Below are 16,163 nucleotides of genomic sequence, written 5' to 3' on the forward strand. Positions count from 1 at the left end.
AATTAAATTTTTTCAAATTTCAATTCAATTTTTTTAAATTTTAAAATAATAATAATATTAAAAAATAATATTTTAAAAATATTTTATTTAATTTTCAGATTTTATTTTTAAAATGAGATCTACAATTTTACAAAGACTTACGTATAACTTATTTATTTAAAATTTGTACAAATTATTTATCCTTAATAATAAAAGTTTTATAATTGACATTCAGCAGTTTATACGAGTACCCAACACCCTTACTGTTCCTAAATGCGTTGTAAGGTGGGTAGCACTGAGCCTTAAAAACCACATTAATATTTCCAACTGTCACCAATCTCCGCCACCAATGCAGATGAAGATGGACACTAATTAATTCTTTGTCGTCATTTTTATTTGTCAGACTGTATTCACATTATGTGACACAAAATTCAGTTTACTGAACCAAATAATCAATCAAGAAATTACCAAAAATTAAAAAAAAAAAAAAAGAGTTTCCAAATTGATATCAACATTTTTTATTTTTATACATTTAAGGAGGGAGTTTTGAATTTCAAACCTCTATTTTAAAAATTAAAAATAATATCAATCAAGCCACGCGCTTTTAGCCAAATTAATATCAACATTAAAACGAAGTCCCACGTTATCAAGCTTACTTCTTGCGTCTAAACAAAGCCAAACCAAATCCTCGGTTACTTTCTTCCCAATCTGTTTTTCATTTTCCGGATTTACCACTCCTTCCAGCAGTGTGTAATTACTCACGCACAAAAATAATAAATAATTATTAGATAATTTCTGAGTATGGCCACGTAATATTTCTATGTTCTGTACGAATGACTTCAATAATATTCCATTTTGAGGACGGAGAACCATAACAGACTGTGATTAGTTAGGAGAACATAAATTTTTTTTTCCTCCTCACAATAATTATATTAAAATAAAAAGAACTAAAATTTTCTAGACTCTTCGCTTGCTTATTTATAGGTAAGCTGAGTGCCATATCGACCGTGTTGAGAGAATGGCGAAGTCGCCAGAAGAAGAACACCCACAAAAGGCTTTTGGTTGGGCTGCCAGAGATTCTTCTGGGGTTCTTTCTCCATTTCATTTCTCCAGAAGGTAAAGGCTTTCTTCTTCTTATTCTTCTTCGTTATTATTTCATTTTTCATTTCTCGTTCGTTTACCAATGAAGCGTAAAGGAAAAGGAAAAACAGGTGGACATTTCATCTTCGGCCATAAGATATTCTAGCTTTCCTGGGGCTCTAACCATTTGCCATTCATGACATGTTCATGCGTTTCTCAGTACGTATTTGGATTTGGCTATATATTATTTTGCAGGAAATGCCCTTTGCATGCCTTTGATTTGTCATAAAAAAATATTAATAGAATAAGGTGATATATCTGCCTCATCATCAAAGAATGGGTTACACGGTATTATATTATTGTGACCTCTTGCTGATTCTGTGCTAATGTTGGCGGATTTTGGCATATTTATCTTTCGTGCTGGTCCCAAACATGACTTAGGTAGGAGCGGTATTGTAGTCAAGCAGTTCCGAATAAGTACAGAGCGAATAAAACAAAGAGCGAATAAAACAAACGAAAAAAGTTAATTACGTGAATAACCCTTGTTTTTCTTAAAATGACAGCACCGCTCTGAATAATTGATGTTCTTGGGGATGGTGAGATATTTTCGTTTTTTATTTTATTTATTTATTTATTTTTAAGTTTGTTCCTATGATCTTACAAACGGATCAGGATTCTGGGTTTCTGCCCGAAAAGAGTGGTAACTTGACTTTGCACATTATTACTAACGCTTCTTGGTAGTTTTGTGGTGGATGAAGATCGGATGGACTGAGTGGTAATGCCAGTATTTCCAATTACTTAAGCTGTTGCTTACTATACTTTGGCAGGGAAAATGGTGAAGAGGATGTCACGATAAAGATACTTTACTGCGGGGTTTGCCACTCTGACTTGCATATTGTTAAGAATGACTGGGGCTTCACGAGGTTTCCTGTTGTTCCCGGGTATGATTCTAATCTCACGATAATATGTGAATTTTGTTAAGATATTTGTGAATTAACAATGCGGGGGACGCGTTGTATGTTACTTTCCAGTATGCTCGACTCTGGTGGAAAATTTCTGTCATGGTATGTGTGACAAAATTTTCAGGATAAATATACTTTCAACTCTCAAATTATAAGAAATTTGTGCTTTGGACAAAAATGAGCACTACTGACACATTGTGACTCCGAACTACAAAACCAACACTGTGTACTCTTCAATAATATCTGACCTTCAAAATTGTGTCACTGTCACTTATTTTTCTCTCATAACAATGACCTTAATTCAACTAGGGTGCAAGGTAGCATTTCTGTTTTTTTAGTTTAAAGGTGCAGTGTCTCAGTTTTGGTTATTTGGTGTCTAAAGTGTACAACTCCTAATAGTTTGAATGTTCAAAGTGTACTTTCTCCAAATTTTCAGTACAGCCAATATGTCTTAGAAGAGGATAAATCGGCTAGTATCATAAAGATGTTCAATCTTCATGTTGTAACTCTCCAACTAAGGCCCTAGCTTCAATTGGGACATACTCAAAAAGGATTAGCCAATTGTACAATTGGAGTCCCTTAGATTCATTATAAAGAGTAAGAATTTTTCCCTCCCAAGGAACATGAAATCTCATTCACCACATATACTCACTTATCATGGATATAATGCATGTCATATTAAATTTCCCTTTGAATAGGTACAAAGAGTGTTGGTGTGTGGAAAAAACCTTGTCTATGTGCTTGTACTTTTTCTTCCCCCCCCCCCCCCCCCCCCCCCAAACAAAAAAAAAAAAAAGAAAAGAAAAAAAAAAGAGTTTGTTGCGTTTAGTTGCAACTCTTTTAATCCAAAAAATTCTTGGCAATCCAACCTATTGTTAATAGATGTGTAGTAATCAATAGTTGCTTAGATTCAATGCTAATATCGTAAAATTTTAAAACCTCCTCCCAGAAATGTCTACATGGGTTGTGTTAAGGAAATTTGTTCGAAGTTGCATTTTCCAAATCATGATTAGCCAACCTATCCATCATTTTCTTTTAAGCCACTTATAAATCGCTTGATTAGAGTTCTTATTGTCGTCAAGCCCCCCTTCAAACAGCGCATAAGAGACTTTTGATATCTCATAAAGTAAAACCCAGAACTCCTTACCTTTCTTTTGCTGAAATGAAATGTTCCTGGAAAGTAGCTCTACACTAATGCCTATTTTATGCAGAATATGATTTGATTCTTTTCTTTTTTATACAAGTAAAAACGATTATATTGATATGAATAGGCATAACTCAAGTACACAAGATGATAAACAAAAGGTCACACCGATTTAGAGAGAAGTAATATAAACAAGAAAATCATGAAAATAATCTAAGTTCTTTCATTGAGCGCTCCTTGTCTTCAAATTTCTGCTTATTTCGCTTTTTTCATAGTCACCACATGATGCAAATTGGGTGACCATTTTCCACACCGCTAAGATTTCTTGGAGACCTTGTAGATTTATCCAGTTGGCCATGAGCTTTGGCACTGTGGTAGGCATAACCCAAGCTAACTCCATTCTATTAAATGATCCACAGTTTCACCATTTTTCCGACACATACAACACCAATCTAGTATGATCACCTTACGTCTTTGTAAATTATCCGTTGTCTAAATCTTGCCTAATGCTATTGTCCATACAAAAAATACCGCTTTGGAAGGCACCTTGTTTCTCTGTATCTTTCTCCAAGGGAATTGTGTATTTTGTGGTTGTGTGAGTGACTTATAGAAAGAACGGATTGAGAATGTACCTTTACCAATGGGTATCCACCACATCTTATCTACTCCTTGGGTTCTCAGTATCATATTGTATAGAAGGTCAAAGAACTCTTCAATGCTGCCAACTTCCCAATCTTGGGCAACTCTAGTGAAACTCACATTCCATTGGATTAGGGCCCCAGATAACTCCGTGCAATTAGCCACTAAGACATCTTTCTCTCATGTAATCCTAAAAATTGATGGGAATAAATCCTTTAGGGCTTGATCTTCACACCACAAATCTGTCCAGAACTTTATTCTAGATCCATCGCCCAACACCAGTTTAGTGTGCCGATTAAAGATCCCCCACCCTCTTTGAATGTGTTTCCAGATTCCCACTCCAAAAACCCCGTGAACCTCCCTAGTGCACCCTCCCTCTCTCTCCCCTCCCCTCCCCTTAACATGCCTCCATATTTTTGCAATCAACCCTTGACTTCCATAGGGTTTCCGATTCCATATTATATCTCCACAACCACTCCTCAAGTAAGGCTCGATTGCAAATCCTCAAATTTCTAATACCCAATCCACCCGAAGAGACTGGAGAGCATACATTATCTCACTTGACTAGATGACACTTGAATTCTTCTCCTATCCCATTACAAAGAAAATCACTGTATAGCTTCTTAATACGGTTTGCCACACTTGCTAGAATTGGGAATATATATAGATCTTGCATTTCCCCCAAAGGAAGACCAAGGTAATTCATGGGAAGAGAGGTTTACGTCCAAGGATACTAGCCAACTACTGGATGTTATGAACATTGCTCACTGGCACCAATTCTAATCTATCGAAGTTCACTTTTAACCTGGATGCCGTTTCAAAACGAAGTAATAATGTCCTCAATGTACTAATTTGGTTTTGTTCTACCTCACAAAAAATTAGTGTATCATTTGCAAACAATAAATGAGATAGGGTAATCGTGCTCCTATTAGGATTACCCATTGAGAATCCCTCGAAAAAGCCACTGTTCACCAAGGCTAGAATCATTTTACTAAGTGCTTCCATGACAAGAACAAATAGGAGTGAAGACAAAAAATCTCCTTATCTTGGGCCTCTAGAGCTGTTAAAAAAACCATTTGGGCTGCCATTTACCAATACTGAGAATCTCACTGTTGAAATATTGATCTAATAATGGTAAATGATCCGAGCATAGACGAGGTTGCCACTTTTGACAAAGCTCTAGATAATGAGTTTCCCACTCTGATGAAACTAAAAATCTGTTCAATCTCAACCACATATGATTATTGAACCACATATAAGCCCCAACCATGAGAGGAATATCCATCAAACCCAAGTCAAAAATACACTCCAAAAATTCTGTCATTGCTGGTCATAATCTACTATCACCAGAGCATTCACTATGAAACCTTATAACGTTAAAATCACCACCTATGCACCGTGGTAAATTCCACCAACTATAAATTCGAGCAAGTTGTTCCAATAACATTCTTCTACTACTATCAATATTCGGTTCGTAAATACCAGCAAAAGCCCATAAATAATTATCATCAACATTTCTAAAGGAACATGCCACAATATACTCCCTAATATATTCCTCCATCTTCTTCACTACTTTTATATCCCACATCACCAAAACACCTCTTGAGTCCCCGTCAGAAGCAAGATAAACCCAATCCACATGAGTGCAACTGCATAAACTTCAAACAACTCTTTTGGGGATAAATTTTAGCTTGGTTTCCTATAAGCACATTATGTCCACCTTCCTCTCTGGAAGCATGTTTTTCATCCGAAGGCGTTTATTTGCTTTATTGAGCCCTCAAACATTCCAAAATACAATCTTGGGCTTCATAAAAATAGAGCTGACCTCCTCCCTTTAGCTCATTCTCTAAATGAAGAACTGCCCTCATAATTTAGAGACCATGTCAGCCTCTTTAGCTCCCGTTGTTTTTTAGAATCTAACTTCTTTAACTGGCCATGTCCAACTCCAATGGGTGTTAGTAAAGACATGAATTTTTCCTCAAAACCCTCACACTCAATTCCAACAAAGTGCTGGATCTCCTTTACCTTATGCATCACTCAATCAAAGACACTAGCCTAGTCTGGCAATAGGTATTTTAGAGGTATTAAATACACCCCCCCAAAATGTCCATCTCATTTCTAGATGTCCAATGTGTCTTCAACAATACATCAAGATCTTCCACAAGGCAAATAGACCTTCCATCCCCTTCAGAGGAGTCATTTGCAACAACTAGCATCTGTGACAAACCCAAACCTTCCCACTAGTCACTTTGTGTCTCTGAAAAGAGAACTCAGGCTACTTCCAGAGGTTGTAAAACAGTCCCCGACGCTATTACCGGAAGAATCTCGAGAGGAGGCTCAACCCCTCTGTCCATCGGCATTGTCTATCCATGATTGGGTTGAGAATCGACACTCGCCTCTGTGACAACAATGTTATCTCCAATGACATTATATGTGGCAACTTTTGCCAGCAACATTAGCATCGTCGTTTCCACCTACTGGCTCACCATTGACAACTTCTCGGTCAAGGTCGAGGTCTTCTTCGAGGTCTCCCCCCTGTTGCCTCTTGCCAATGGATGGGCCAACATTGCCTCCCACTCTAGCTCTCCACATGGGTTGATAGAACTTTGCCTTTACCCTTGAAGGGCCTCGCGAGCTTTGGCCCATTGCCCTTTGTAGTCAATAGGCCAACACAGGGCTCTGCTTCACCCTTGGCCAATTGACCCATAGGCTTCGTCCTCCCTCCTAGTCCAAGCCCATGCCCCTGCCAATTGTCCCTCTCATGATCCTACCCCAGGCCCACCTCAGTTCCTCCTCAACACACTGTATTAGTAAACAAACTTGCTCCTGCAGTGCCATCAACTAGTCTTGCATTTGTAGTTAAGTACCATGCACGCCATTCTTTGACAAGCCAACAAAGGACCTGCCACTACTTCCTTCCTTCTGCGTACATACTGTGCCTGCAAGCAAAGGCACCGCGTTTGTTTTCTGCCATTACTACTAATTGTCCTTCTGCTTGTAACTCCACTTCTGTTATGTTCCCACTACTCCACTGCCTCCCTATATGATCAAGACTGCATACTAGGCCTCACCTTCGGCAACCTCTACAAGCAACCTCATCGCCTATAAATTGCACTTTTTTCTTCCAAGGAAATCTCTCCCAGCGCATCAACCATTTTCCTCCAACCCCTCCATTCCACATCTTCAGGGATGGAGATAAAGTTATGTCTTCCACCTCCTCCATATTCCACTAGCACCATAAATCTTCCTCGGGCATTTGAGCACCTTTGTGCCATAAATCTTTTGTCACCCTCCCTTTTCGTCGCATACAGCTTCTTCATCCCACTTCTCAAGCTTTCCTCCAAGGCTTTGATGAACTATTGCACCACAGCTTTCCCAACTCTTAGCTCCTTCATTACCCTCCAGCTTCTCCGTAATGAGCACCGAGCTTCCCTCCTTCATCAGAGCGAATGCTTTTGATTCAATAACTAATCTTACCAAATAATATCCTGCACATTCTAATCAACCTCAGAAAATCCTCATTGAATGATGAATGTACGAAGAGAAAATATTTGAATGTACGGAGAGAAAATATTTGAATGTGATTCTTGCCATCAGCTTTCATTATCATGCATCAACCAAATTCAGAAAAGCAAAACTTTTAAGTTATTTCTCTTAGATTGCCCACCGAAACCCTTCATCAGTTGTTTAACTGCGTTTTCATCTGTTTAGTTCCATATGATTTGCTGGAATATATATGCTTCACTGCTTGGAAGTATATTCTTTGAGGTCTTTATGTATAACCCTGAGCTGGTTTGAAGGTAGAAAACACATTTAAATAACCGTTTTGACCATATGTCAAATTGCCTAAGCCCCTTTTGTGCACTAGTAGCACTATTGCTTGTGGATATTTAAGTTCTTAATGCTTTAGCCTTGAGACCATGATAGAACTGCTGTAAGGTCTATATAGGCGTCTGCAGACTCCTGTTTTGAATAAGCAAGTGGTACTGCTTGCATGTGTTGCTCTATGCATCTGGAAATTTTTTCATTTGGAAAATTATTGGAACATGTTCTCTGCTGCCTGATAAATCCTGTAGACGCTTTGGATGCTACAGTGCTAAGGTTTGAAGTTGGATACAACTCATGTATTTGACAATTTTGACTCAAAACTTGACAACTGACAGCATTTGAGAGGTAGTTCTTTTTGCTCAAGGATTTCGTGCTGAGGATATTCCCTGGTCATCAATACACACGCTCACACACGTGTATGTATGTATGTATATTGTCTTCTGTGATTAAAGGTTACCATTGGTTACTTATGCTAGGTTAAATTGTCAACTCATGTATTTGACAATTTTGACTCAAAACTTGACAACTGACAGCATTTGAGAGGTATTTCTTTTTGCTCAAGGATTTCGTGCTGAGGATATTCCCTGGTCATCAATACACACGCACACACACCTGTGTGTGTGTGTGTATGTATGTATGTATGTATGTATGTATATTGTCTTCTGTGATTAAAGGTTACCATTGGTTACTTATGCTAGGTTATATTTACTGTGATTTGTTACACTTGGTTTTGCACCTGAGTTACTTCAGCCTGACCTTCAGTTTCTTTTTTAGTTGTCAATCCCTTGCATGAAACCTTCTTCAGTATCACTATTTTCCATTTCCTTTATCTCCAAATAACTGGAACCCATCAGGTATCATATGTCCTACTGATTTTATCTCCATTTCCACTGATTTTTGTACTAAGCCAACTATAACTGAGGGAATGTTCTATGCATATGTCTAGATAAAAAATGGAAAAGATTCTTTTTCAACCCTATTGTTTGATGGACATGTATGATCTATCTGTTCTTCCCAAATAGTTAATTTAAACTAGGAATGGATAACATACTTTCCCATTATTTCAGTCAAAATATAATTTGGATGCCATATGTCCTACTCAATTCAACCCAAAAAAGCTATTACTCTACTTAATTGGATTTGGCATATTTATCCAGTATCCATTATATGGCTCTCTTGAATGCGAAATCTTGAAAGTGAATCAGTTGTTTTTGCTCAATAGTGTTACTGTTTTTTTAGAGTTGGCTAAGCTATCGATTGAACATTTGTATCTTTGGAATTATGTTTTGTTTGCTATTGAGAGCCATCTTGATGGAGTTAATAGAAGAAACATGTAGGAACTTATATAGATGATGTAGGTGATTGTTCTTTTTCAGGCATGAAATTGTTGGTGTTGTGACCAAAACTGGGAAGAATGTGAAGAAATTCAAAGTGGGTGACCGAGTTGGAGTTGGGGTCCTTGTGGGCTCCTGCAAGAAATGTGACAGTTGCCAACAGGACTTGGAGAATTACTGTCCTCAAGTGATATTTACCTATAACTCCCTCTATCATGATGGGACAATAACTTATGGCGGTTATTCTGATGCTGTGGTTGTTGAGGAATGCTATGTTCTACGCTTTCCTGATAATTTACCCCCTGATGCTGGTGCTCCACTTCTGTGTGCTGGGATCACAGTATACAGCCCTATGAAATATTATGGGATGACTGAGCCTGGCAAGCATTTGGGTGTTGCAGGACTTGGTGGGCTTGGTCATGTTGCAGTGAAATTTGGCAAGGCCTTTGGGTTGAGAGTTACTGTCATTAGTACCTCCCCAAAAAAAGAGGATGAGGCAATCAACAGACTGGGGGCTGATGCTTTTCTTGTTTCTAGTGACCCTGCAAAAATGAAGGTACATGTAGCTTGAAAACAGTTATGGAAATGAAAATATATCTCGGTTCTTTTAAATTTGGATCAAGAGGAAGGGCTACCCCCTTGATTGAGAGTAACGGCTACACAAGGGGGTAGCCCAACATTGGTGAGTGATCCCAGTTTTCAGTTATTTAGATCAAGTGTTGCTATAACTTAGGGCTGCATTTAAAGTTAGTCTGCAAATTTATGTGAACATGATAATCTCATTGTTCCACAATAATCGGCATATCAGAAACAAATTTCATGGAAATCAGTTAGTCTAAATACCCTGTTATTTTGTGCTTCCACTTTGCAGGTGGCTATGGGTACTATGGATTACATCATTGACACTGTGTCTGCAGTTCACGCTCTGGCTCCGCTTCTTGGTCTACTGAAGTTGAATGGGAAGCTAGTCACTCTCGGTTTGCCTGATAAGCCCCTAGAGCTGCCTATCTTTCCTTTAGTTTTGGGTAAGCCACAATAAGCCTTCTTGGCAGAGCACTAATGAGTCTCTTAAAAAAAAACGAGAATCCAAATGCCCACTGGGTCCTAGTTTTTAGATCAAAAACCCCATTTTTAGGTGCTATCTAGTAAATAGAAAATAAAAGTGACGCAGGATTCTAGATCTACACATATACTTGTGTCATTTGATTTTGGTTTAGTCCTTACTATTTCAATTCCTCTTGTATTTAATGAATTAGTCTTTTTTAAGATATGATTGGTCATAGATAGTGCATGTGAATGTAACTATTCAAGGGGAAGCCTTTTGCAGGAGTTTGTTGGGTCCTCTTCACCAATGACGACTTCAAAATGGATCATTCCTTATTTTGGATTGACCCTACCTTAGGTCAATACAATTTCTAACTATGTTATACTTACAGGGCGTAAACTTGTTGGAGGAAGTGATGTAGGGGGGATGAAAGAGACACAAGAGATGCTAGATTTCTGTGCAGAGCATGGTATTACTGCGGACATTGAGCTGATCAGAATGGAAAATGTTAACATGGCAATGGAAAGGCTTGCCAAATCTGATGTGAGGTACCGATTTGTTATTGATGTGGCAAACTCCTTGTCACAGTAGATTAGTCGGTGTGCCTTGGCTGCTAGACACCCGTGAACTGAGGTGCGGATATCAGAATAAGTTTAGGATCTGTGATCTAATGGAACTTTGAGGGCAAACATATAGAATACTATTGAGTTGGACATGTAGCATCTGCCATTGAACTTTCTCTATGCTATATGGCATCTATTCCCCTTTTCGCATTCACATTCTATGTTTTGGTGTTAATCTACAACGTTTACCATAACTGCTGTGGTCTGCTTTGATCTTTCGTATTTTATAACCACTGTTTAACAGCTGAATGTAAACATCTTATGCCATTAATGTTCTGTTCATCGCTTATCCTGATGATTGGTCACCAACCAAGGTGGCAAAAGTGTAGTGGTTGTAGGAGGGAATGACGCGCTGATGATAGACACTCTTGACTGCTAATATTCTCGATTGTAGCATGGGGTAAAATTCGAAACATATCGATCCTGGAAAACTTTGTATCTCCAACCTCAATTATCCTCTGGATTTGTAAGAATCGGGTATTGGGAAAATTTAGTGTTTTCCGGCCGGATCTTACTGCTATTTTGTTGGATGACAAGCAGTACTCGTGGTTGCAAATGTTTTCCTCATGCCTAATGGTACGATTGTAACACGCCCTTATCCCATTACCGTAAGAGAACTAACACAAAAGCGATAGACAATTAGGCTTTGACTACTGGAAGATTCAACAGGCATTATCAATTTTGAAGATTAATTTTCTCAATTGGCTTAATTAATGAGCACTTCTTCCCAGTCGCAAAGGGAGCCGAAGAGCCTTTAAGATTTTGAAATAATTTCTTTGAAATGAGAAAATTAATCTTCAAAATTGATATATATATATATATATATCTTTTATATATAAAAAGTGTCTATGAAATGGAATTTGTTGATTTTAACGAAAAATCTTGTTTTACCGTGAGTTTTAATGTTCCCGTTAAATAGCAGTTAAGTCACCGTTTGTGACTATTTATATTGTGTCTGTTAGAATTCTATTATCTAATAACTTTGAATTTGTAAGAAAAACAGTGCCAAATTATAAATATACCTATTAGTGGTCATTTGTGTTGTATGTTTGAATTCCATTATATAGTAACTCAAAATTTTGAAGAAAAACAGTGCCAAATTATATAAGTTGAGTCTAGGCAGGGATAGTATTGTCTTTTCTTATACATTATAATAATAAAACATTATAATAAGTTACAATTTGAAAAAACAACAGTCCCATTTCCTCTTATTTTTTTCCTTTTGTATGTGTGCCAGCTATTGAATTTGTGAATATTTTCCATGCATTGAAATGGAAGCTGCAATCAGAGAGAAAATATAAGTTATAAATATGTAGAGATAAATTTTAATCACATGTAATAGAAATTTATAATAAGTTTTTATAATATGTAGTATAACTTATAATTTACAATAAGTTACTTTTTATGTTCGTGTGTGTAGTCAGGGAGAAATTAGTAATTTTTAATCACTTGATGAGGCAGCCGAATGGCCAAGCAGTGCAATAGTCATATTCAAAGTTTGAATACCAAGAGACATGTTTCGTAGGAACCCAAGAGGCATTGAATGAGGTTTAAGAAAACCCTTTTATTACTTTCAGTGCAGTGGTGCTAACGTTTGAAAAGTGACTGATACCTTCTATTACTTTCAGTGCATTGGTGCTACGATTTCAAGGAAGATTAAAAGTGAGTTTAACTTTCTTTTATGTGTTTATAGTATAAGTCTATCTATGAATTACATATGTTTGTTCATATTTCTAATAAATGAAGTAACTGATACCATGAAACCATGAAATTCATAAAATTTGTTAAAAAACCTATCACAAAACTCAATCCAAAAAATTTATCCGTGCTCTGTCTATCTCAAATCAGGTGTGGTGAAGCAGTGCAGTGGTGCAAAGGTTTGAAGGTACATTAAAAAGGTCAGTCTTACTGCCTTTTGTGTGTTTCTATTATATATAATTTATCTATGCATTACACATGTTTGTTCATATTTCTACAAAATGAAACAACTAATATCATAAAACTTACAGATCCATATAAGTTATTAAAAAACTTATAAAAAAAAAACTCAAAACATATAAAACCTAATCCCTATAGTCAAGCAATAATAAGAAGAAAAATGTAACAGAAATAATCAGAAAATCAAGCTCAAAAACTAAGGTAATAAAAAGTCAGAAAGTACTTGGAGAAGTGGTCCATCCTATAGTGATAAATTGTAGAATCATGAAAATAGCACTATTATCAACAATATTATTTAGCAAATTAGAATTGAAAGGGTTGGATAATTCCATAAAAACACAAATCCAAAATACCAAACCCACCTATTATTTTGCTTTTACATTCTAATAGGTATATTATAATTAGGCATAGATTCAAACAATGCAAGCACAAATGTATTAAACTGGAGAAAAAACTATCAAAAGTTTTTTAGATGGTTTCTTTTTTTAAGTCTTGCAAATAGGTTGGTTTGGTTTAGTATACTCAAGGTCTAGGACTGATCAAGAACTTAGCTACATCAAAATAAATATCAACTGAACAGTTTTAGTAAGAAAAATATTTGCCTACCAACACATGAAACAAAGCAATAATATAGATCACCATAAATTGGGGAAGTCCCAGCATGACCCCCCACCCCACCCCATATTTTGCCTTAGCTGGGGATCAAATAGGATAGCCATGTTGACCCTTTAAGCCAGGTTTCTTCGCTCTGAGCAATTTAGTTGCTCAAATTTGCTAGGAGTCATGGAAAAACATATGTCTATAATAACTAAAAGTGTGAATATTTGAAACATGAACCCAAACCAAACCAATCCAAATAACTTCAGATTTGATTTTGCAATAATATGATTTCATTATGTCCAAACAAATCCTAATAAGAGACATGCACCGTAATTACAAGATTGCAAATAGAATACTACATGCCTACCAGAGGAGCAAATTGCCAATAAATGAAATTACACACAAATTAATCACAATATTCATTAGGAAAGATAGAAATAATCTCAGTACCGTCTATCTCTTCAACCTGATCAGCCTTAACAATATGAACTCCACCCTTGAGACCACTTTTGAATGTTCCCAAGCCTCTCCCACCAGCCAAAATTTGGCTTTTGACCACCAACTGTCCCAAAAAATAAAGAGTTTTGCTACATATAAGCTTAGTCGCGCACTAATCTGTGTACCAACACTGATTTATTCATACTTAAAATTTAAATTAACATTGTTTTCAATAAAATCTACTTTTTGACCAATCACATTATATTGGTGCACAGATTAGTGGACAATTGTGCTTGCAACTATATTTTTCCAAAAATAAAAGTTAGCATTCCTCTCTTTCCTGATGATGGTGCTGAAAAGATGTATAAAAAGAGAAGGGAAAATATTTTAAATTTCAGTCTTTTTATCATTCAAAACAGAATGAACAAAGACCTTATTTGGGACTAATACAACTACATTGCATAACTTCCATTTTCTTCTAAAAAGAATAATATACTTTTTTATAGGTAAAAACGAATAATATATTATAGGAGATAGTTATAATTTCATCATTTCCTCGATGTTCTCAGTAGCCACATTTAGGTACAAGAGAGAGTAATTGCCTCAATGTTCTCAATGTCCTCAATGTTCTCATAGTTATAAGTAATTGCCTTCTAAAAAATGTGAAGTATACAAGAGAGAGTACAGGAAAAAGATATTTCCCAAGCACACAGGATTTATACTCATTGAATTACTCCCAATTACCTCACTTTGATTGGGAAATACATCCCGAATTGCCTTTTTCACATAATCACCAGAAAAAACTGCAACGCCTTTTGGAACATCGATCCCATATTTGCTCATCAATTCAGCCCCCTATGACGCCAAAAAAATTAGTTAATCGCCATATCCAATCAACATTTTCAAAAAATTAATAACTCAATGAAATTTACATGGCTGAACCAGCACAAAGTTCCACATATTTCTCATCAAAATTAATCTATCACGAAAATGTAGACAAAGACTGCAACTTGCCGTCCGTGCACCAGAATTACGTTCAGTTTGTTTGCCGAGAATATGCATGAAAGAAAAAGCAATACTCCAAAATAAATTTAAAGGAGAAATTTTCTTCACTATGTTAAGATCCTAAGGGAAATCTTTGGCCCTTTTTTTTATCAGTAAGGAAGACCTTAACCCTTCGAGTCATAACATGCTTGGTTAATCCTAATTGACAACAAAGATCAGTTAACATAAATATTAAAGATGTGCTCAGTGATGATCAAAAGAAACTTAAATATCTACATGCCAAATATAAAACAAAATAAGCATAATCAGATTCCGTTTGGTCTATGCGGGAATCAGTACTGTCATTTGGACTAATTCTCACATAAATTTGTAGGAAGAATCTTCAAACACAAATTAAAATGTACTTCGCAGTTTATATTGCTCCAGTCATGAACTAAAAAGCCAGTAATATATGCAAATATGGATAACATACTTCAAGCACACAAAATAAAATAAAATCATTTAAAAGGCAACAAAATCTCTAAAACAAATAAAACCTAATCCCTATAGTCAAGCAATAATAAGAAGATATTTATATTTATACAAGAAACTCATAAAAAAAATCTGAAACCTCATTAAATAAAATAGAGTCTCGCACTTACAAAAGACACCGCCTTATATCTTTTCATCTTTCTATAATTTTTCTTTTTCCCTCTTTTGGACAAGTGCATGAAACAGAAACCCATAATCTAATAGTCAAGCTTTATTAATGAAACGTGAAAACTAAACTCCAATAGGGAAAATTCATTTATATTTAGCTCATTCAATAACACAAACAACAACAATGATTAATCACTACACTCTTAACATTTGCCATACATGGATATTCAAAATGAAAAAGTTATACATAGCAATCTGCCAATCAATGCGTCAAAACAGAGATGATAAATGAGATCTACACATACCTAACATCTCCAGTAAAAGCACCACCTTTGCGAACCCAACAGTTCTATGCCGAGACATGGAAATCATAGCGCAATAAGCTTTTCACCAAAGGAAGAAATACAAACGAACAAAAAGGATTGCACAAGGATAATAAATGGTAAAAGGGGAGAGATGTACGCATTTCCAGTTGCCTCCGAAAACCATGTTTAACATAAGAAGCTCCATGATCTAAAAAATAAAATGAAAACTAAAAGATCTAAATGAACACATATAGATATGATGTTGTTTGCAAAAAACAAGAAAAAAAAACAGAGAGCTTCCAAGCGGGAGAGAAAGAAAGAGATGTAAAATAAGTTAGGGTTTTTACCTTGATTCTTAACTCCTCAAGATAAAAAATGGAGGGCCGAAAATGGGTTAAGAGAAAGAACTGCAGTCTGCTGTCGAGACCATTTAAACAGAGGGACAAAAAGAGAGATCTAGACGGAAGATGAAGTTGATTTAGAGAGAGAGAGTGAGCGAGAGGTCAGGAGGGAGAGGAAGGAGAATCAGAATTGAAGAGGAGATGAATTTATGTGGCGTAAAACCGATTTGGGAAAAATATCCCTACCACCGTCACCATCATGC

The 16,163-nt window shown here is 36.3% G+C and overlaps 2 protein-coding genes across 6 annotated transcripts; one reads left to right on the forward strand and one right to left on the reverse strand.

The window, feature by feature from the left end:
• Nucleotides 1–940: 940 nt before the first annotated feature.
• Nucleotides 941–10,883, forward strand: LOC122303486 (probable cinnamyl alcohol dehydrogenase 9). 3 transcript variants are annotated; one of them, XM_043115284.1, is made up of 5 exons: nucleotides 941–1,095; nucleotides 1,887–2,000; nucleotides 9,009–9,522; nucleotides 9,838–9,991; nucleotides 10,403–10,883. In XM_043115284.1, the coding sequence occupies exons 1-5, from the start codon at nucleotides 998–1,000 to the stop codon at nucleotides 10,600–10,602; spliced, it is 1,080 nt and encodes a 359-aa protein (XP_042971218.1). In that variant the 5' UTR covers nucleotides 941–997; the 3' UTR covers nucleotides 10,603–10,883. The 3 variants fall into 3 exon arrangements, with proteins under 3 accessions (XP_042971218.1, XP_042971219.1, XP_042971220.1); XM_043115285.1 differs by lacking the exon at nucleotides 941–1,095 and adding an exon at nucleotides 1,241–1,278; XM_043115286.1 differs by lacking the exon at nucleotides 941–1,095 and adding an exon at nucleotides 1,730–1,759.
• An 828-nt stretch (nucleotides 10,884–11,711) lies between these two features.
• Nucleotides 11,712–16,102, reverse strand: LOC122304043 (succinate--CoA ligase [ADP-forming] subunit beta, mitochondrial-like). Of its 3 annotated transcripts, XR_006240901.1 has the most exons (6): nucleotides 15,907–16,102; nucleotides 15,717–15,767; nucleotides 15,560–15,603; nucleotides 14,355–14,465; nucleotides 13,623–13,734; nucleotides 11,712–11,912 (listed from the first exon to the last, which is right to left on the reverse strand). XR_006240901.1 is itself a non-coding variant. In XM_043116074.1 (4 exons), the coding sequence occupies exons 2-4, from the start codon at nucleotides 14,451–14,453 to the stop codon at nucleotides 11,872–11,874; spliced, it is 252 nt and encodes an 83-aa protein (XP_042972008.1). In that variant the 5' UTR covers nucleotides 14,454–14,465; nucleotides 15,907–16,095; the 3' UTR covers nucleotides 11,712–11,871. The 3 variants fall into 3 exon arrangements, 2 of the variants coding, with proteins under 2 accessions (XP_042972008.1, XP_042972007.1); XM_043116074.1 differs by lacking the exons at nucleotides 15,560–15,603; nucleotides 15,717–15,767 and having other exon boundaries at nucleotides 15,907–16,095; XM_043116073.1 differs by lacking the exons at nucleotides 15,717–15,767; nucleotides 15,907–16,102 and having other exon boundaries at nucleotides 15,560–15,702.
• Between the last annotated feature and the right edge of the window lie 61 nt (nucleotides 16,103–16,163).

The sequence above is a fragment of the Carya illinoinensis genome, chromosome 3 (genome assembly GCF_018687715.1).
Source record: "Carya illinoinensis cultivar Pawnee chromosome 3, C.illinoinensisPawnee_v1, whole genome shotgun sequence".
Taxonomy (NCBI): Eukaryota; Viridiplantae; Streptophyta; class Magnoliopsida; order Fagales; family Juglandaceae; genus Carya; species Carya illinoinensis.